Source organism: Lytechinus pictus, chromosome 7 (genome assembly GCF_037042905.1).
Source record: "Lytechinus pictus isolate F3 Inbred chromosome 7, Lp3.0, whole genome shotgun sequence".
Lineage (NCBI taxonomy): Eukaryota > Metazoa > Echinodermata > Echinoidea > Temnopleuroida > Toxopneustidae > Lytechinus > Lytechinus pictus.
Genome location: NC_087251.1, coordinates 23,940,310 through 23,963,912, shown reverse-complemented (window position 1 = coordinate 23,963,912; position 23,603 = coordinate 23,940,310). Strand labels below are relative to the sequence as shown.

The 23,603-nt window shown below is 33.7% G+C and overlaps 1 protein-coding gene across 2 annotated transcripts in view; it reads left to right on the top strand.

Annotated features, from left to right (window-relative positions):
- The window catches only part of LOC129264716 (lysocardiolipin acyltransferase 1-like), a 28,248-nt gene extending 5,525 nt beyond the window's left edge, over positions 1 to 22,723 (top strand). Inside the window, exons 2-6 of one of the 2 annotated variants that reach the window (XM_064102288.1) lie at positions 766 to 974; positions 5,223 to 5,411; positions 5,972 to 6,103; positions 13,725 to 13,856; positions 14,395 to 22,723. In XM_064102288.1, the coding sequence (XP_063958358.1) occupies positions 956 to 974; positions 5,223 to 5,411; positions 5,972 to 6,103; positions 13,725 to 13,856; positions 14,395 to 14,894 (972 nt within the window). In that variant the 5' untranslated portion in view covers positions 766 to 955 and the 3' untranslated portion in view covers positions 14,895 to 22,723. Of the gene's footprint in view, positions 1 to 765; positions 979 to 5,222; positions 5,412 to 5,971; positions 6,104 to 13,724; positions 13,857 to 14,394 lie in introns of both variants that reach the window. The other variant, XM_054902640.2, reaches the window with a different exon arrangement.
- Positions 22,724 to 23,603: the final 880 nt, after the last annotated feature.

The window sequence follows — 23,603 nt, the reverse complement described above, 5'->3', positions numbered from 1 at the left end:
TCAAGTATCACTGAACATCCTGTGCAAGTTTCAGGTCACATGACCAAGGTCAAAGGTCATTTAAGGTCAATGAACTTTGGCCATGTTGGGGGTATTTGTTGAATACCATCATAACTCTGTAAGTGTATTGGTCTAGTTCATAAAACTTGGACATAAGAGTAATCAAGTATCACTATACGTCCTGTAGGAGTTTCAGGTCACATGACCAAGGTCAAAGGTCAGTGGACTTTGGCCATGTTGGGGTGTATTGGTCTAGTTCATAAAACTTTGACATAAGAGTAATTAAAGTATCATTGAACATCTCATGTGAGTTTCAGGTCACATGACCAAAGTCAAAGGTCATTTAAGGTCATTGAACTTTGGCCATTTTGGAGGTAATTATTAGATTGCTGTCATAACTTTCAAAGTTTATAGATTTAGTCTATAAAATGTGGATATAGGGGTAACCAAGTATCACTGCCAAGTCTTAGGTTGCATGATCATGGTCAAATGTCATCTGTTGTCAATGAACGTAGTATTGTATCATTATGTATGGTGTTTTTTTGTGAATAATTATTTTATAGTAGTTTTCAAAGTCAGCACTGCTGCTATATTCAATCGCGTGATGCAGGTGAGACAGCCAGAGGCGCTCCACTTGTTTTTTATTAATCGCCTGTAATCATGTCAAACCTGTGCAGTTTTCAAAAGTGTTAATGCATAATCTGCTGACATGATCTGTATTCCTACCTTTCTAATCCTACAGTACCATGTTGTATCATCCTACAGGTCACTCTCGATAGAATTAGACGTTTAGGATGGGTGGAATCTTGAATAATAAGGTAGGAGGGTTTTTATTTGTGTCCCTCCTCTCGTTTACTGCTTTCTTTGGATCCATGTTGATGATGGGGCCCTTGATACCTCTTATGTTCATCAGACCTCTTGCATTCAGACACATCAATGATAACCTCATGGTTTTATGGTTGACACTACCAGTGGTAAGTACTAGTACAGTAAGTATAAAGTCCCAGAGTACATCCAAAACTTAAAGGGGAATCCAATCTTTGTAATGCCATGATTCGGTTAAAAAGAGAAATGTAAAAACAGAATGCTATGGTGAAAGTTTTAAAGAACTTGGACAAGGAATAAGAAAGTGATATATCTCTTTGTAGAACAAGGTTACTAGGACTTTGTGAATTTCAAATTGGCAATTTGGCAACTAGGTTGTAAGTGAAAATTAGTAGGGACAACTCCTCAGCTTATGCACCTATAATAGATAGTAGGTAATCAAAAATATATCAGTATGAGAATGTATTTTTTTTTCTTTGCAAACTAAAACAAAAAAAGTATTTAGAGTAAAGCTTTTGTAAAGGATGATGTTTCATTCATTTTGTGTACCAAACATGGCATTACATGCGTACATCACAATGACATTTCATATGTTGTCAATTTGAAATCCCCTTTGATGAAATAATTACAACCTTTTATAATAAGATTTCAAAACACTCTTATTGTTTGCTTATGTTTGCACAATTATGTTTAAACATTCATAGGTCTGCTTGTCAGATTTTTTTTTCACTTTTAAAACTTTAATTTGGGCCATTTACTGAATGTACATCTACAATGTATATATATGTAGACTATGTGGGCTATGGAATACTCAACTGAATCTTCTGGCCAGCTGAATATATCCACATTTAGAACTTGACTGAAGATTGTCCCCTTTTTCAGATTGCTTTGCAAGTAATTATTACATTCATCATTTCCAGAAATAACTATTTTGTGGTTTTTTTTTTTTTTAAATATTAATTGCTATACAAATTCCAAAATTAAATTGGATTAGATTTGACTTTAATTGGAGGTATCAGATAAGGGTATTTTAGCCAAGATCTGATCAAATACATGTATAATATAAAGAAAGTTATGATAAATTAAAAAAAAAAGCCTATGAAATGTTGATCTGAAATGAGATTTGTTTCATACCCACTGCTTTTTTCTTTTTCATTTCTGTTTTCATGAAAAAAAATCATCGTTTTTTTTTTATTTGAATAGATGTCAGTTTTAGGATGTTTTATAGTTTACTGAGCATATTCATATGTTTTGATAGTTACAGTTCATGATGTTTTGTCAGAAACAAAATGATATTTCAAGTTGAAATTTTATAAATGTTTCACTGCATTGTATGTGTATGTTAACTTCTGCATCTATTATTTTTTTACTTCATAGTTGGTTAGGTGTAATTTTAGTCTGTATTGGAGAGGACGGTTTATTTGTAGCAAATTTTCTTTTTTTTTCTTTTCCAATTTTGAGGTGATAATTACTTTATACATGTTTTTTGAAGGACAGTTGTCCATAAATTTCTGGTAGTTTATCAATTTTGTTTAATAACTTATGTGCTGTGAAAACAGAAGGAAAGTCTCCATATTTTGTGAGTACCCTTAAATCTGGTTCCTTGTTGAACTTTTAACACACATTCGTTGGAATATAAGGTCATCTATTGGTTGTCTACTTGTGTTAAACCTGAATTACAAACATAAACAGAAACAAGGAAATTATGCCCAGGTGATGTTGACTTGATTTATTTCAAAATAACATATTAAAACTTTCAGCATTTCATACCCATCATGCATTTTAGCTTTTCTTTTTCATTTTTTTTTTCATAAAAAAAAATTCTCAGAAAGTATTTTTATTTGAATAGATTTATGTTTATTTTTGTATAAGTTTTAGGATGTTTGATATTGAAGAACTGCGCATATTCATATTCATCTATTGGTTGTCTCCTTGTGTTAAACCTGAATTACAAACATAAACAGAAACAAGGAAATTATGCCCAGGTGATGTTGACTTGATTTATTTCAAAATAACATATTAAAACTTCCATCATTTCATACCCATCAATCATGCATTTTAGCTTTTCTTTTTCATTTTTTTTCATAAAAAAAAGATTCTCAGAAAATATTTACTTGAATAGATTTGTTTATTTTTTTATAAGTTTTAGGATGTTTGATATTGAACTGCGCATATTCATATTGCTTAATCTCTTTCACAAAGCTTATTTTTATTTGTTTCATTTTCATGACAAATGGAAAACTACAGTTTTTTTTAGGTGAGTTAATTGTTTTTTTTTCACTGTCTTTATCCATGTTGTGTTTCTGTTTTTTTTGTGCTCCACCACCTCTTGCACTTACTAGTAAAAAAGTATCAGATTCCAGTACCCGGTAACATGTATATTACTTTTCAATGTGATTGATATCATACTCCTAATCAAACATACAAAAAAAACTAAACATATAAATACAGTGTGAAATGTATCAAGGGCATTTAAATGTAGAAGCACACTGTATCTACCATTCTACCAAAATATATCATGTGGAAATCTCTGAATTCTCAATGACGATGTTACCACATTACACAATTTTTCTCCCTATGGGGCCCAGGGGGGGGGGGGACATCTTGTACAATATGGACATATGTTGTTATGTTAGTTGAATATTTGTACATGTTATCAAAATATGCCAACCTTGATGTCCAGTTAATGATTATTTGAAAGAAGGAAATAGTCATTGTGAAGACATAATGCTGTCCCAATGGACAGTGGTCTGTCCCTTTTCTTTTATCAATTGTGTTCTAAATTTCTACCAGTTAATACTTAAAGAACCAAAAATTTATTGTTATTTATATGTAAAAGAATAGGTGCAAAAGTTTTACCTATTGATATAAAAATAATAATATAGAGTAGAAAAATCTAATCTGGTGCACAATACATAAAATGAAGCACCATTACACCTACAATCACAATTTTTTAACAGTAATAAAAGATGGGTCTTATTGTGAAATATCTTATAAATATCCATGATATATATAAAAACTTAACTTCGGCATTTTCTTTCATTAATAATGTCCTATGAATAGTACATACAAATCAACACACTGATTAGAAAGTGAAAGTAGTAAGCAAGTAAAATAACATTGATGAAGGTAGTGAGACTCTTGGGTGATCTGGGTATAGCTATCATTCTATTAAAAGAGAAGCCAATTTCCCCCCAATTTTTCAGTTTGTATCTATTTATTTGATCATTCATTTTATTTCATTTTATCTTATTTTACTTATGGGGGGTGACAATCATAGCAATACATGCATGACTATTTAAAACAGTAATAGAGCAATGACAATGCACAACATACTACCCTAGATGGTTTGTTTGGGTGTGTATGGAGATCTCTTTTCTTGCTAGCCTTTAGTCAGCAGAGCATGAACCAGTAAATCATTCAAAATGAACCAAAAATATCACTTCACTACAATTTATGTTTATTGCATCCTCAATATTTATGATAATATACTTCTAAATGCAAATATGAGGCTGACATGTACATGCATAGTCCTGAGTAAGTATAATGGTAGAGGCTAATAATGATTTGTGCACATACATGTAGTATTCAGCTACTGTCATTGGACATCACATTGGCCATTAGAGTTAATGGAAATTTGATTATCCTTCACTAAGCTCACAATCAGTTACCATGGTGATGTTCTAGTCCTTTGTGAAAGCCAGACAGAGTTTTTGTTCGGTAGAGTGTATTAGGTTAAAAAATTGTGAAATAATGTATGCTGCATAATGAAAACAAGATCAACTAAAACTTTTGATTTATCTCCCCAGCTTACTTTTATCATGACAAAGATTGCTTTGCGCACTGATATTTTTTTTGGCATTAATGACCCCTCAACTATCTTAATTCAATTTGATTTATTTCATATAATATGAAATTTATTTTATTATTTTAAAAGATCATAAAGATGTTTAAAAACGTTTAACTAGTATATTTACTTGATGAACGGGACATGAATGAAAAGACACAAAAAAATGAATATTTCATGTCAATCAAGTCAGATTTTGGAAGTAAATTGCATAATTTCTACATTCCATCTTATCTAGTGGCTTACTGGATGAACTTGTCATTGCTACCCGAATTACCTTTTATTATAATATTAATATCATTATGATTAGTAGTAATAGTGGTATGGTGGTCTTATTGTTGTTCGTATTATTATTAATTGAAACCTAATTGAACCATAATTGAATTGATATTATTACTATTGTTATCATTATTAAACTTGAATGAAATGAACCACTATTCATTTAGTCATACCAGTATCAATTCCTTATAATAAACAACCCTTAGAATACTGAGTTTAGAGTAGACCTTATTTTTCTATGGAATTAAGCCTTTTATCATTTGTTTCGCAGAAGTAATATTTGGAGTGAAATGTAGGGTGAGCGGCGACAGACCGAGAAAATCAGAGAGGAGCGTTATCATGATGAACCATCGGACAAGATTGGATTGGATGTTCTTCTGGATACCCCTCTTCTCTCTCAGTTCTGTCAGATCAGAGAAGATCATCCTCAAGAATGAACTCAAACATTTACCAGGGCCAGGTCAGAGAAGCAACTAAACATGATTATTCAAGGACTGACTTTGTCTTATGATTAATTCACAATGATCAAGTAATTTTGAATAGTCTATTAAAATATCCTAATCAAAGTGAAACACAATTATACCCTTGTAGAGAGAATGCACTTATTTTGTCGCATATCAGACATCACACAATGTCTTGTCCACTACACAAACCAATAAGTGCATTTTCTCTACCACTTAATCTAATTTGTAAAATTCATCATATTTGTTAAAACAAATTTCAACTGTATAATAAACTTGGCAAGAATTGATTAAATATTGTAAATTTTAAGGTGTGATGTTTTGAAGCGGGTCTGAAAGCCTGTTCCACAAGCTGGATTAATTTGCCCAGAACAAATCAATTAAATATTTGGTTTAGAGCACTTTATCAATTATTGATGGAGGCAACAAAATAAGATGTTTTCCTTTCAAGTTGATTTATGTGGGGTATGATAATGTATGCTAAAAAATCTCTTCCTCTACGTACCAAAACTACTACTTTATTTATTTGGATGATATTAATTTGTTTCTTTGCATTCAGGCTGGGCAATGCAGATAGCGTCATATATCTTCTTAAAAAGACGTTGGGAACAAGACAAAGAATCGTTGGCCATGATGTTAGATTACTTCTGTGATATGCGATACAATGCTCAGTATCTCATCTTTCCTGAAGGTTTGAAGATATTTCTTTCATTTCATTTTTTTTTTTTTTCCATTTGTTTTTATATTGCATGTTTAGCAGAAGCTAGACATGGGCACCACTCATCGACGGTGGCGGTGACAGCCATCAACTAGAAACGTAACAAGGTTAAGTTTTTGAAATGTTTCAACTTGTATATGGATCTATTTTATGAAACAGGTGGGTGTTTCATAAAGCTGTTCGTAAGTTAAGAGCGACTTTAAGAAGGACTTGTGATCCTTTCTTGTGGTAAATAGTATATTGAATTGGTGATGGTTTAGCGCGTAAGAAAGGTTCACCAGTCGTTCTTAAAGTCGCTCTTAACCAGGCCCCCGAAGCTCCGCCATTTTGTCGGAGACATTTGGGCAAATCCTAAGCCCCCATTTGCATATGCATGAATAATTCATCAGTTCGCTGCTCCACACATCCCAATAGACTCTTTATATGACGAAGCAGAAAGTGGAGATCAGCGTCACGCATGCGCATTGAGCGAGGTCAACTTTGCGTTAATTATTCATGAAATTTAATATATTCATCACGTGATTAATCTACTTCTTACTACTATTGACCAATCAGCGTTCTTCACTACAATGAGTCATCATGAATGCATGTTTTTCAATCCGTGCATAGAATGCAGTTTACATGCAACGTACACTAGCACCGCAGCCTGACACTTTTCTTAATCTTGTTTAACCTGGAGATGGGGGGGGGGGGGGTGAATCAGCCTGTTTTTATCTTCTTTTTAACATCGGTGTAAATGAAAGGGGAAGATATTTACGAACTAGTTTATTTCACAATAACAATACGCCAATATAAATAATAACTATGTATTTCAGTTTGAACGTTTCACTTACTGGTTTTGTAATTTGGTTCTTTCATTTTAAAAAAATACGACCTTTCTCTGCTGTTCTCCAGATCAGAATCACTAGAGGCATGTTTCACATCGCAGTGTATGTTAGTAATGATATAGTAAAAACAAATTCTGAATCAAAAAATTCTTTAGAAAATAGGATTGGATTTAATTAGAACCTATTTATTTTCTGTAATTAATTAATAGTGTGTTTTTTACGCTAAGCCTTTCCAATTATTGATAATGATCATTTAATTCTTTTTTGCAGGGGGGGGGGTAATCTAATTTCTTTGTGTTCACTCTTTTTAAGAGCACAGATAAGTGACATGTCATTACCAAACTTCATCAGTTTCAGGCAGGGCGGATCTAGGATTTTTCCAAAGGGGGGCACATTTTCTCAAGGAAAAATTTGAAAAGCAAAAAAAAGGGGGGGGGGGGTCTTCACTTTCAGAAGGGGGACACACTTTACATTACAATTTTTAATTGAGCCTGTCAAATTTGGGGAGGGGGGCGCACTGATCGGCTTTGCCCCCCCCCCCCACACACACTCTGATTGGCCTAATTTTTGTCTTTAAAAGTCATCTCTATTCATCTTATTCCTCTTCCCCACTCTTTATAAATTGTTTCTCCCTCATTTATCCCCGCCTCCTCTCAAAATAAATAAAGAATAAAATGGCCCTTTATGGTTTCTCCTTGTGGGTAAATTGTCAATTGGCTCTGTCCACTCTCTTGTGCACCCTATGCCCCTTCACATTATCATTATAATACATTATCTATTCTTTTAATCTCTCTTCAGCTCTCTCTTTGCCATATCGCACTCTCATTATTAAACCACACACACAACTCTTTCTCTTATATTTTCCACCTCTCAGCTCTTCTCGCAATTCATTAAAAAAAGAAAATACACTGGGTGATTCTAACTTTGGCGTTGGTGTTCGTAGCACAATTTAGTTCTTCCTTCCTCCAAAACCTAATGTGAGTTTACAAAAATAATCAAAATCACATTAATAGCTCAACATCAAGTGAGATGAATCTATGAATCAATTTGATTGTAATTTTGGTGCTGTGATGATGATGTAAAACTTGTAAGACGCCACACCAAAAGTTCAACAGCAAACTTGAAATCACCCATGTATCTTTCTCATTTAAAAAATATATATATTTAGAAATTCTCTATCACATCTACATAACAGCCATGGATCAAAAATTCTTTAAGGGGGGGGGGGAGTCTTTTGCCCTCCACCTTAAAGGTCCTGGTTCTCAAAAGGATTGTTTTCTATTTTATTTTCAAATTTATTCATTTTTTAAAAATATCTTTATATATTATTTGTTATGTTTTTTAATGGGGGTGATTTTTACAGAGAAAACCTGCAACTACCACCCCCTCCAACCTTGATCCATGGCTGCAAAATGTAGGTCTCATTACTCTTAAATTTATGCTGTTTGTTCACTATTGCTCGTCCATTAATTCTACTAGTACTTTCAGTGTCTCCTCAAATATCTTGATTCACCTGAACTCTCAGCTAAAAGAATTATAGAAGACTTGTTAATTCAGTGACAATGACAAAATTATTATTTCAATTCATTTTATTCCAAATACATAAATCAGGTAACAATTATTTTCCTCTTGAGTTTAAAGATCAAATTTTGATCAGAGCTCGTTCCCATCTGCTTAAGATGAAATGGTGTGAAAGAGACTACTGTCCTCACAAACACAGATGCAATGTCACATGCCCCCCCCCCCGAATTCATTGATCATTATTTTTGTTAAAAATTCTTCATTGCCAAAATTGTTACACAATTTCATGTACATATTATAGTGCTGAATTATCATATTTATTCATCATTACTGTTATGTCATCGTAATGAATTTATTATTCTAAGTATTATTATCATAAACATCATCATTAACTACATCCATATTTGTAAAAACTACTGCTACAATCAGCAAGGATAATTACCCCTAAAATAACCCTATCCCTCTAAAATTGTTTGTGGGTTTTGTTTGGTCAGTGGTGAGGGGGAAGCGGTTACAATACTCTATTGTAAATACATGCAGTAATTCAGTTTGATATAGGATGTTTGGCATATTGTCAATGCATTATTCCCTAATTCTTCCACCAGAAAATTGTTATTGGAATTAAAAAAGCAAACCCTTAATTTGGTCTTGTAGTTCTTGAGTCTCTAAAACAAAGGATGTGAAGCAGAGTCCTGTTCCATGTCTGTTGAAAAAAAACACACACAAAAAGACAGAAATGTTAGCAATTCAATCAAGCCATCATCAAAATAAAAAGAAATAAAAAAAAATATAAAAGCTTAATGAAATCACAAGCCGAATGAGTCGCCTTTACAAAATCTGGTGTGGATTGAAGAATTCATGAGTGGGTAGGAAGCAAATAAATTGATTACAAAATGACTTTCCACTTGCTTAGCCTATAGTATAGTATATTCTGATTTTCTTATTTAATTTTGACAAGCTAGATCTACCGGTAGGTGATATTAATTGTCCCGTGAAAATATGACAGGTGAAAATGAAAATGGAGCCTGTCAAAACGACTCCAGCCTAGTCTCTGAGCTGATTTTTTTTTCATTTACTCAATAAAACTTAGATCTTGGTCTACCGTGTGAGCCCCCCCCCCCCCAAAAAAAAAAAGGGACACCTCACAAAACCCCAATTTAAGGTAAAAATATGTCATGAACGCATATTATATACCAATAGAAAGAGTATATTCTCCCAAATAATTTGATATCATATTCATGGTTGGATAGTCAGTATGTATTCTTTGCAGAGATGTAGATTTTGATTTGCACCAAAATAAGGCATGGCTAAAATTAATGACTCCAGATGCCAATGATGTCAAAACCTATGAGTTAGCAAAATTTCAAAGAAATTAATTTGTGTATTGACACTAAAAAGAATTTACTAAACAATTATCTTGTAAATTATTGAACATGGGTATTGAAATTTGAAATGGGTTTTAATATAACCATTGTAGGATTATGAAATAATCGACATCTGGAATCATTCTTGGATAAAGTCGTTTGGTATGTAAATACATGAAGTCATTCAGTTTGATATATAGGATGATTATTGTTTTTTTTACCTTTTTGAATCAGGAGGGTCCTGCAGCTTAATTTGGTCTTGTAATTCTTGAGTCTTTAAAAGAGGATGTGAAGCAGCATCATGTTCTATGTCTGTTGATTAAAACAATACACAGACAGAAATGTTAGCAATACAAGCTATTGTAAAAAAAAAAAACATAACACTTGGACTATAGCGTATATATCTAGATCTAGTCATAGACTCTGACGTACATAGATCTGGAACTAAATGTAAGTAGATCTAGATCTACATCAAAAGTAGGCCTAGATCTAAATTTCATATTTGTTAAACCTACTATTCTGCGAACTTTCAATTTATTGAATCATACAAGTGTTAGATCTAGACTAAAGCTGTCTTGACCTAGACGTGTCTTTAAAATAGTTTCATGACATTTGCTCTGATGACAAGTGCTCCGATGGAAAATCTGCACGTTAGGCCAAACAAAAGCTAACCTCCAAAATTAAATAAACCCTTTGGCCTTAACTTAAGACCCTGACTGAAATAATACTAAGCCTATATAGATTCTACAGGTCGCTTTGACTTTGTTGTAGGCCTAGATCCAAGTCTAGTCTAGGTCTATAACAAGTTAGACCTAGCCTAAGCTAGATAGGCTGGGAGGTAGAAATGTTTTCTTTTAGCTTTAGCCAAGACCTGTAATCAGATCTACCGATGAATTAGGCCCAACTTAGACTAGATCTCTACTCCCCTCTAGATCTATGTTGCCGAGTCCGAGGCTGTCCGAAGTGGCGACGTTCAGACCCCGGGGTAGGCCCTACGTCTAACTCTAAGTTACTAGTCTAAGTTAGATTAACTTAGACTTGGTCTAGATCTAGATCAAGGCGGTAGGCCCAACTTTCAAGTTTAAAAAAAATAAAAGGAAACATAAGAACTAGTGTAGTACCGTATTATTAGTAGAAATAAGTTTGGGAAAAACATCTTTTTTTACAAAATGATCGAGGACTAGACTCTAGATCTACTCTAGAGGCTACGGTCCTATTGTCTTAATATGTGAATTCAAAGGGACGGGTTAATGGAGTGAATGTCTTTCTAAACTCAATATGTGTAGCCTAAACGTTATCTAGATTCTAGTTCATTTCTAGACAGGAATAACCGTCGTTTCTGGGGATTTATTCAACAATTTCTGACATTTTACTGTTTGGTGAGTGGAGCCAACGTAGTTCAGCGGAACAACCAAAATACAGAGACTGAAGCTTTTGGTCTAGTTCATTTCATGCCTGCTGAGATCTTCGGTAGGAATCGAAATTTCAGAGAAACTCTCGCCCGAAAGTCTGGCGTGAATTGATATACGAGGTCTCAAATGGTAGCAGATGGAGATTTACATCAAGTAATATAGGCTTTATAGCCACCATTTTTAGCTCACGACGATGGAAATAGTTTTGAGTTTTCGCAAGTCGTTTGCTTCCTAATTGTTCACTTTTTATAAACAAAAATTAATTCACGTTATACCCAGACATCTAAAGATCCCATATAACATCAGATCTTTTGATTTATTTTTGTAAATGAATTAAAATTCAGCGTTAATCTGACAGTACTCACCGAAAATCTTTCAAGGAAATAACCTTCTTCTGTGCGGGTGACGTCACCTTTCAGCCCTTGATTAAGCCGAAGTGACGATAGGGGTCAAATTATGACGTACGAATTTCAATAGAAAAATACATTATTCATGAGGTAATGTCCAATCAAATCACAGTATCTTGCGAATACGCAAAGAAAAAATAAATGATTCATTAGCAATATGCAAATGGGGGCTTAGGATTCGGTTCAAATGTCTCCCAGGAGGTGTGGCCAAAAGTGGTACAAAATACGCTTATCACCATGGAGCTTCTATGGAGTATCTGTACGTTATATGCAAATGTTATTTAAATGAGGCTTTTCCGCGGGTGCTACCTTTCCGTCTATACGTATTTATTAGTCTATGCTCTTAACTTACGAACAGCTTTATGAAACGGCTCCCTGACATAAGCATAGTACTGTTTTCCTAAAAACGTGCATTCATGATTGGTCTGTTACACACAAGCGTGAAATTAAGTGCAAATATTCATGAATGTTATTTTTTTAGCTGAAATGCCTTTCAATCAGAGAGATGAATTAGCCTAATCTTTGTTGAAATCCAGTTACTTATAAGATAATATTAAATAGTTGGTCCATTGAGATAAATTTCTTGAAGGCCATTGTGCTGATAAAGAATGCATAAAAAATTTTCTGATGTAATAAGACTTCAAGATTTGTTTGTTTTCTTTTATTGGAAGATCAGTAAATTCTAATTCATGGTCTTTTCCATTTTTTTTTTCATTGAACTACCACCAGCATAAAACCCAGTAAATCCCACTTGATACTCTAGTTGAAAGATAGGAATGATATCTATGTAGATCCCTTGATCATGTCACTCATATTCATTCAGCAATGGGCTCCTTTAGGAAATTTTCCCCTGATGTTTGACCCTGCAACATAGCTGCATAAATGACATTACTTAGCTTTATTGTCTTGCAGGAGAGTGAGACTATAGGCGTCACTTTTCCTATGGCGGCAGTGGCAGCAACTACTGCAGCGGCGGCATCGTTAACATTGAAATCTTAACCAAAGTTAGGTTTTTAAATCATCATAATAACTTACAAAGTATATGGACCTAGTTCATGAAACTTGAATATTGAAGCATCACTGATCATCTTGCATAAGTGTCGGGTTACACGATCAAGGTCAAATGTCATTTAGGGCAAGTGAACTCTGACCATGTCTTGGTTATCAATATTGAAATCTTAACCTACATTAATTTTTTTTAGGGTCAATTTTCTCTTACCATGTGGGGCTATTTTTTGAAATGTCATCATAACTTTAATATTATCATATTAATGGTGTGTTTTGTGAATCATTTTCATCTTAGTTGTTTTCAAAGTTAGCACTGCTAATGTATTGAATCATGTAATACAGATGAGACTGCCAGAGGCGTTCCTCTAGTGATTAAATTTAAAGATGTGACCTCTCAGCTAAAATCCACATTAACTGGACCAAAATTAATTTTGAGATGTTGATGTGGTTTGATAGGTCCCAAGATTTAAAATGTTATTTACATATGAAAATGAATGTATAAATATTTTTTATAATGTAGAACCATTTCATGGCAAGATCGAATGAACTAGGTGAAAATTAGGTCTTTAAATTTTGATTCACTCAAGCATAATATGTATAGGCCTAATATAAAACTCAGCAGTCTGAAATCAAATTGTCTCAAATAAACTTTTTTCATCTGGTTCAATTTTTTTACATCACATAGACAAAGAATTATTCTTTCAGATATTTTGCTAAAGTTGATTTTTACAGACCAAATGGCTCTTGCGGCTTACTGCAGAAAACCTTACCTGGCAAATTATTAATGATTCTTAGCTGAATGGGACATTAATGTACTATTTGCATCATAGTTCTAAGATACCTAGCAGGATAGCGTTAAACAGACACAGAATTAATCATTCTGGATAAAGAATGCTTTTTGTGTGCTAATCTGTTCCTAATTTACATGTTTCCCTAATTAATTATTTTTTTTTTACTGTATATGTACTAGAGTCGAAGACTATAGTTTCAGAGTTGCTAGTTGTGTTGTTGAGCAAGATTACTCAAACATTGCATTTTCTATTTTACATATACAGGAACTGACTACAATGATGACAGCAAGAATAGAAGTGATTCCTATGCAACAAAATATAATCTACCAAAGTATGAGTATGTTCTACATCCTCGAACAACTGGTTTCAAATTTATTATGGATCATCTAAGAAAACGTGAGTATTTTGAAGAAAAAAAATAAACACAGCAACAACATAAAGCAAATAAACTGGAGACTAATTTACAAAACAAGTTGATCATGTATGAAAAATGCATTACTACAGATATAAATTGATGGTCTGAAACTCTGAATTATTTGTATTTGTGCTGTCACAGTACGGCAGTTACAATTTTTATTGTAATTTTTTACACTTTTTGGATTTACTTGGATGTACTCCCTTTATATTTGGACAAGTGCATCTCATCTTTGAATAGCTTGCTAAATTAAAGCATTTATTTTGTTATCAGTGGTATTGGAGATGAAAATATCAAGACAATTCTTACTTTTCATATGTAATATTACGCTTGAAAAGATTCCCCTGTATTTGATGATATGTCACATGTAAAATGTCAATAGAAGTTTTCCTTTTCATTTCATTGAAATCATTTTTTCTTCATGGAAAATAGAACTTACAAGATTTACGTTATAAACAAGCATTGAATAAATCAGATCAATGCAGGAATGATATCTGATGACCTTTGACCTTTTGACAGATGAAGCAGTGGATGCCATCTATGACGTGACAGTGGCCTACCCTGATAGGATACCTGTAGGTGGAGAGATGGATATCCTCAAGGCCAAGCTACCCAACGAGGTCCACTACCATGTGAAGCGATATGACATCAAATCCCTACCTCAAGATACAAACTATGAAGACTGGTGTGTAGAGAGATGGAAAGCGAAGGAGGTCCAACTCATGGATTATTACACCGGAGACAGGAGGTTCGTATCCGGCAGCTCCACCGGGGACGGCGTGGACAGAGGATATGTGTCCGCGATCAGTATCACTCTCTTCCTCGCATTCGTCTACTGGATCTCCTTCTTGTGCTTCATTACGTGTCTGTTGGTGTACACTTCCATTGCATGGTGGCATACCCTGATTGTTGGATTGTTCTTCACAGGGGTCGGGATCTTCTATGGTGGTATGGAGAGGCTGATGGTGAATGCTTATAACTGGCATGTGGGACGGACTACACGAGAGAAGTCATCATAGCTCATTAACTGTATGCCGGTTATCTACAGCCAAAGAAAAACAGCGGAATGTAATTTCGAAACAAAGCCTTTTCTTTCTGAAGATATGAGAATAAATCTATATAAGGTATACTCTGTCCTTCTTTGGCAAAGGAAGCAAGTTACATACCAATCACATTTTTTGAGTGATTGATATTCTACTTGACGTGCTCAAATTCTTCGGCCAAATATTTTCTATAAATCTCTGTTTCAAAAGCTGTTCTTAAACTATGCATAACATAACAATTAGGGCTGATTTAAAGCTGACGGTCCACCAGTGAGCGACCAATGCCACCAATCACTGATGCAACATCTTCCAGACCGGTGCACCGCTAAAAAGAGAAATGCACAAAAAATTCAGTATCACCAAAGACTAAGAATATCAACCATTTTAAGACTTGTATTTCATTGTCTAGATCTATATATCAAAACTTTCACATTATTTATTTCTATTTTTTTTAATGTAATGACTCAGCCCTAATTACAGTAACTGGATTGCATTCTTGTTCTATGTAATGAGGTACCAACATATTTCTGTTTGACTGATGGGGATTTAAATGAATAAGATTCTGATCCAGTGCATGTTCAAGACCAGGGGTTCTCAAACTACGGCCCGCGGGCCGGATCCGGCCCGCGGCCCGCGAGACCCTGCTGGGTTTTTTTTTATCACTTTTAAGTCACAATATGAAACATAGCTCAAAATTATGATTACATTGTGTATCCATGTAGACCTAACCGTCATGACCGTAATAAAAGTAATGGCAGTCAAATTAATTTGACTTTTAAACAAAGTTTAGTGGAGTCTTTTCTGTCTGTTCGATCTACTTTCTTATTAGATGACCAGCGCTGTTCTCACCATGTTTGGATCTACATACAGGTGCGAAAGTGCATTATCCACAATTAACATTTTAAAGAACTAACTCATACCGAAGTCCTTTGACAGGGGCCGCGGAACAGTTTTCAAAGTAGGGGGGGGGGGGGGCTGGCCATGCAAAAAATCACAATCATATGGTAATTTTTACGTTTTTGTACATGATTTTGGAAAAAAGTGGGGGGCTGAAGTCCCACCCCGCTTCTGCGGCCCCTGCTTGACCAGTGAACCTTTGCACCAGTGCCTTCGTCTGGCAATTACACCTTTTGTACCAAGGTTCAAGCAACTTGTTGCTGACAGACTGTCACTTCCCCCATATTGAAAGTGACTAGGAGACTGACATCCTTGTTAGAGTCTACAACAGACATGCTCTATTATTCAATCTACTTTGACTACAATAAATATTGATACTTCAAGACATTATCCGTCTCCCTAATACCAGGTATGTATAGGTATAATCTAGATTCCTTTTAACAAAGTACTACAATTTTGTGATCATTAATTTTGACTCTCGCTGTATTTTGAAATCTTTTATTATTTTGCCTGCGTTCCATATGAAACTTATAAATTTGTTGGATTAAATGCTCCCAAAATAAGGGCCAGATTGCACAAGAGAGCATCTAGGACCCCGACCGCAAAAGTCTTTGCGCTTCGCGCACATTTTTTTTTCTAAGTATCTACTTCACCCTGGCCCTGTCAGGTTTACTAGGAGTCTCATCTGGCCCTTCAAAAAAAGTTTGAGAACCCCTGTTCTAGACATTTGTAAAGTCTCAGGTAACATAAAAACAATTTTATGAAACAGCGCCCCCCCCCCCCCCGGTAAAAAAAATTGGCATTGTGGCATGCACCTGTAATCCAAGCTACATAGAGAAGTTACAATACAATGCCTATCTGATTGATGCATGTCTGTAAAAACTCAATTACACTGTATATGTAAAATATGTTAGTAAATTACAGATCTAACCTTGGTTACTTGCTTCCTTTTGCCATAACAGGACAGTGCTACATGAAGTGCTGAATAAAGGGCATTGTTTACAGTACTTTTAGATTCTTTAGATATTTTGTATGATTCTCATTATACTCCACATCATGCTATTATTTAAAGTAAGCACAAGTTCTTTCATAAGATTTTTGGTTCATGGAAACCTTTAACATTTATGAATGTAAAATGCTTATTGAGGCAGTACTGATCTTTTGAGGACAATGTACTTTAAACTCTTTTTAATGTCTTTATTTTAGCGGTCATCCAAACTGTTGTAAAGCATTTTTGTGAAGCAAAAATGTAATTCTGGGAAAATTAACTTTACATCATTTTCACAACTCAGCGAGCTGGATGTACTCGCTATGTTTATTCCTCAGTGCTGCTTCTGAAAGATAGCTATATCCAGCTTGCCTTGACAGTGATAGTTTGCCCATCTTCTTCAACAGTGGTGATTATTTGCTTATTACAACCCCACTGAAGAAATTGCCAACCATAGGCATAGCATTTCTTTATGATGTCTCTTTAGATTACCTTGATTTATTGATGGAGTTTCTTTAATACGGGTTACCATTTTTTAAATGGTGAGACTTTGATTATGTAATGTTGAAAATATTAAGCATATTCAGTATTGTGCTCTTGTTGATTGTTATTATTGTAGACTGAAAAATGAAGGTTGGTTTTTAGACTATTATAATTTTGTTGCATTATTGATATTTGTGAAATGTTCAATGTACATGTATGTCCTCTTTTTTAAATGTTAAAGGTCACAACCACATCATTCGGATTTCATGACATGAACAAAACTAAATTAAACATTTCTCCCTTTTGTTTTTTGTCTTATAGATGTATTGATAAACAAAATTAGGATTTTTTTTTTAAATCAGGTTCAGCAGTTCATTTGTTGCAATTTTCAGCAAGTTAATGTAATTGATAGTGGTCAAATAGAGGTAGTGATAGGGTTTTCTTGGATACATAATGTTTTTACTACGATGTTATTACATGGATATTGTTTGATGTAATATAATATCCCTGCTCATTTGCCAAACGTCATTCAGTAAACACAGAATTTATAGCAGTTAGTCTATTAAACAGCATCTATGAGTCTGTGCATATTGCATTGATAGAATGATGCCAAAAAGATTTTTTTGCCAGATCATGTATTGTAATAACCAGTTATCCAAGTTAGTGTCCATTACACCATATGCAGTAGTTTTCCATATCATCTGCTCAAGTGACTAGTAAGAACTTCAATTTGTTTGAAAATTTCAGCCAGAAATGTCTGTCCCATCAACTCATATACTGATTGCCAACTCACCCTCAGTAAATGACAATATGTGAATGATTAATTTCATGTAAAAGATGTCAAAATAGAGAAAATATAGTATTTTTATGACAGTAAATATGATAATGCTACTAAGAAAGAGTGCTTTCATTTAAATGATCCTAGACACTAATATATGATTGTGTTGTGGGGCAAAAAGTAGTAGCCATGTAGCCAGTTAAAGAAAATTGCAACATTCTGGTGAAACAGTTCAAAGCATGTCTTTATGAATATTCATTAGGTGGGCTGATGATGTCATATCCCCACTTGTTCTTTTGTATTTTATTATATGAAAATAGGTTTATTCAATATTTTTCTATCAAGAACTAAAACAATTGGATTCACAAACGATTAAGTGCATTAGTTATTTATTGCCGCAACTTATTTCATCATAATGGAGACACATCATTTACACATGTAAGAAAAAATGAAACAATTATGATTTCATATAATAACATAAGAAAACGGAAAGTGGAGATTTGACATCATCAGCCCACCTAATGAATATTAATGATGATGTGCATATAACTTTTCTCAAAATATTGATAAACTTTTAAATTCAATAACTTTGTTATTTGTTATCCAATTATGATTAAATTTTCAGCATTCTGCTCTGTGAATTTTACTCTATTTATTTAAGTAAATCTCATTTGGCGACAGATGTTGCTAGGTCTTTATGAAAATCCTGAAACCATTTCATGACTATTAATCAAAGTTATTCATGAATATTGTTTTCATTGTATTAAGTGAATTGTAAAAGATAATTGTGATTAACTAGTTGAGTTGGATCATGGTAGGTCCATGGTTGGATTCACCAAGTAGTATTTGGTTGTAGATTAGTGTTACTGTTGGGAGCTATTTAAGATACATGTACACTGTACCATAATGAAAACCCTTTTTTTTAATTGAACATTTAATAATATTGAAAATAGTGATGTGCCCATACTCTCAGTAGAGATCTTTACCGATATTTTTCTTGCATGTTTTTATTTGGACAATAATTTGTTGAGCATTTCATTTCATAGTTTGCGACGGCGGTGGCAGCGTCAACACCGAATCTTAACCGAAGGTTCAGTTTTTGAAATGACAGCATAACTTAGAAAGTATATGGACCTTGTTCATGAAACTTGGCCATAAGGTTAATCAAGTATTACTAAACATCCTGCCTGAGTTTCAGGTCACATGACCAAGGTCAAAGGTCATTTAGGGTCAATGAACTTAGACAATGTTGGGGGAATCAACATCAAAATCTTAACCTAAGGTTAAGTTTTTGAAATGTCATCATAACTTAGAATATATATGGACCTAGTTCACGAAACTTGGACATAAGGTTGATTAAGTATTATTGAACATCCTGCCTGAGTTTCGAGTCACATGACCAAGGTCAAAGGTCATTTAGGGTCAATGAACTCTGGCCAAATCTGTTGAATTGCCATCATAACTTTAACAGTTTATGGATCTGATTCATGAAACTTGGACATAAGAGTAATCAAGTATCACTGAACATCCTGTGCGAGTCTCAGGTCACTTGACAAAGGTCAATGGACTTTGGCCTTGTAGTAGGTGGTATTTGTTGAATAACCATCATAACTCTCAAAGTGTATAACTTGGACATAAAGAGTAATCAAGTATCATTTAACATCTCATACAATTTTCAGGTCACATTACCAAATACAAGGTCATTTAAGGTCATTGAACTTTGGCCATTTAGGAGGTAATTATTAGATTGCTGTCATAACTTTCAAAGTTTATAGATATAGTTTATAAAATGTGGATATAGGGGTAATCAAGTATCACTGACAAGTCTTAGGTCGCATGATCAAGGTCAAATGTCATTTATTGTCGATGAACATAGTATTGTATCATTATAATTTATATGAATGATGTTTTTTTTAATAATTATTTTATAGTAGTTTTCAAAGTCAGCACTGCTGCTATATTGAATTGCGCGATGCAGGTGAAACTGCCAGAGGCGTTCCACTTGTTTTTTTTTTATATAGCTTTTTTAATAGTTTGAATACCTAACTTTTATCATTGAATTTTGATGTTTTGAATTTTACTTATCAAATTTATGAAACAGTGAATATTCTGTGCAATGTGTTGTATATTTATTTTATACCCATTTCTTTTGAAGTTTGTGATGGGTTGTTTGACCTTTTTCATTGTTCAATATTGATGTACAGGTATATTTCAGAGAGAATGTTTAGAATATTCAATAATCAATCTTTCTATTATTATTATTATTATAAGGTGTAACAAATTTTGGAACTACATTTTTTATTTGACATGCAATGATCCATAGCAGCCGAGATCTCCAAACGAAGTAAAAATGTGTGTTTATTGTATCTTTTGGAATAGCTCTACAGAATTGGAAAGTATTCATTTACAAATGGGAATAGTCTCTTGGTTACGACCCTTGTCTGTCAATCAGAGGGACATGGGTTGGAATCCCAGCCATGGCATGTTTTTCTTCAGCAAGAAATTTACCCACATTGTGCTGCACCCGACCCAGGTGAGGTGAATGGGTTCCCGGTAGGATTTATTCCTTGAATGCCTTAGCGCCTATATGGCGACTCAGCTACAGCCGGGGTAATAATATGATACCAAGTATGAAGCTCAGTAGAGTATATGCAATTATAGTAGCTGAGCTATATAAATGGAGTCGTGGACCATATTATTATTATAATAATAGTAACAAAATATAAACAGGGTTTAAGAATATAGCCAATAGTGTAAGTGTACAAGTCATGTGCTGGTGCTTTGATTTTACCAAACCCCTAGGCCTTGCATTTCGGATGCATCACTGCACCTGTAGGACATATAAGAAAGAGACACTGATAATTTATGTATTTTCCAAGTGAAGACTTTGCTATTGCATTGACAATGGTGTGTACACTGAGTCATGCACACAGTGATATGAATATGCATCATACTTTATGGTTAGGCTTTTCAAGTTATAAGGGGAAGTAAATGTGACTGCCTTGCCTGTACAATTCGTGGAAATTGAAAAAGTTTTATGAACAAATTTTTGTAGAAATTCATACTGGTAGCTGTTTTACGAAACCAATAATGCAAACAATCCAAGCTATGTTGGGTAGGTTGCAAATTAAAACAGAGGTTTGAGGTGGTTTGAGCCCAGTTTGTAGTTTCATAATGCTCTTCATAAGGTATTGTTTGACTGATTATCCTTTCTTGTAAATGATGTACACCAAATTTTCATTGATGTTGATTAAATGCCTAAGAAAGGATCACCAGTCTTTTGTAGAGTCACTCGTAATTTACTAAAAGCTTTATGAAACAGTTACCTCGTCAAGTATTTCAGATAGTGAACTTAAAGATCGGTCTTGTTGTAAATAATCATATCTGATTGATGCACCTCTGTGAAAAAAACTCAAACACACATGCAGGCATCTCAGATATTTCTCTCAATTTGCAAACATGTTTAGTGTTTGTGCCCTGTGCTTATTGCAACATTATAATTCACATTGTGACCTGTGCATTATTTGCATGTTTTCAGGAAGGAATGTGTCCATGTCAAACCATTCGGGGGCCAAGTCTGTAAAATATACTTTGTTTGTAGAATTAATGCCAAAGTCTTCACTGTGACTCCAAAGGGGGCTTATAATCTTGCTTTCTTCTACAAGCAGAAATGTACATTTTACGCAAGATGCAATTCATTTTGGTGCTAAGAATACCCAATCACAATGCCAATTTCTTTCATATTTTTTTCTTTTTTTCTGAGCAGTATTAGGAACATGTTTCAGTCAGGTCTTTCCTTTTTCTGTAATACAAATGTATATCTTGTATGGCGTTTTTGAGAGGGATGATGTGATATGAATTCATAGGTTGCAGCAAGGATGTGCAATATGTATGGATTAAATATAGCACTCACAAGTTAATAATTCTCACCATGATATCTAGCCGGGAAAAAGGCTGTTCTTTTTACCAGCACCCCATCCCCTGTAAAAATAATATTGGTCAAGAACTGAACAGTTCAATTGAAGTAACATAGTCTATGTAATGGTAGCAACTAAATTATGTTTCCTTTGGTGCTGCGTATTCTTTATGACCACTTGAAGAGATTGTGTCATCACATCAAGATCAAGTACTGACCAGGGAACGTGCCATGTCTTGTCCCGAAACATGTAATTTTTATGGTTTGCATCAGATACAGGTTTCTCTCTTGATATCTAATTTCAGGTATCAAATAAGCCTTATGGTTGAAACTAATATGGATAGTATCAAATACTGTGAATAAATGTTTTCAAAGGATTTTTTATAGGGTTCATTAGTTTGTTGTTAAGTAATGTGGATGGAATTAAGGTTCTTGTACCAATTTTTCTTCTGTTTATTGAGTGCATTGTTTTTAGATCTGGATATGATAGTCATAACAATATCTGGAAATGACAAGAAATGAAGGTTAGGAATGCTATTTTTTCTCATGTAGTTAATTCCTCTTTAACAAAGGACAGCTGTTCAACCGTAATACAGTCATGCTAATTTTTGAATAGAATTGAGAATCTGTGAAATGTGATAAATGTGGAGTTTGGTTTTTGTGTTATCTTCTTCTTAGATATGTTTTATTCAATTTTGTTATGAATGTTGGGTATTAAGAATAAAATGTATTTATATATATTATTTGACTTGATGCAGGCTTTAAACTCTTTAACTCTGTCTGAATACAGTTGTGCTTCTGCTTTGGACTTTAAGATTTGTATATCAATCCCCAATTCAAAATGGTTTTTAACTCATTTTCAAGAAACAAGAGGAGTTTCATCCCGATGTCAAGTTGGTTTCAATTTAAAAAAAAAACAGAAAATGGGAGGAACGTTGATGAAGGTTTGGCAAAAGTTCCATCAATTGTGTTTTTTTGAAGTTCATGATGAATAACTATTTTATACAGTACATTAAAGAAACAAGTATGCCTAAAATGTGTCTGAATATACATGTATATTAAATACTCAAATCATTTTCTTTTAGATAAGAGTGTTTTTATTATAGATCCACATAACATTATGGTAGAACTGCTTGCATGTAACATTATAAAATCAAAAGTAAAAACTTTGAAACTTTAGGATAGAGTATTTTTATTATTTATTATAGATCCACATAACATTATGGTAGAACTGCTTGCATGTAACATTATAAAATCAAAAGTAAAAACTTTAAAACTTTAGGAAAGAGTATTTTAATTATTTATTCTCGATCCACATAACATTATGGTAGAACTGCTTGCATGTAACATTATAAAATCAAAAGTACTTTAAACAGAACACATGATTATATGTTATTCTCTAATGGATTTTAGTCAACAATTTTTTTTTTATAACTTTTTTCTTTTATGAAAATTGAATTCTAAATATTTGGAATCCAGCCCCACCCACTCTCTCTCTCTCTCTCTCTGTTAATTTTCCCCTTTATATTGTAATTTGAGCAGTTATCTTACAGATGTATTACTGCTTTTTATGATATTCTTTATCTTTTGTTGAATTTTATGATTTATGGGCATATTTTATTA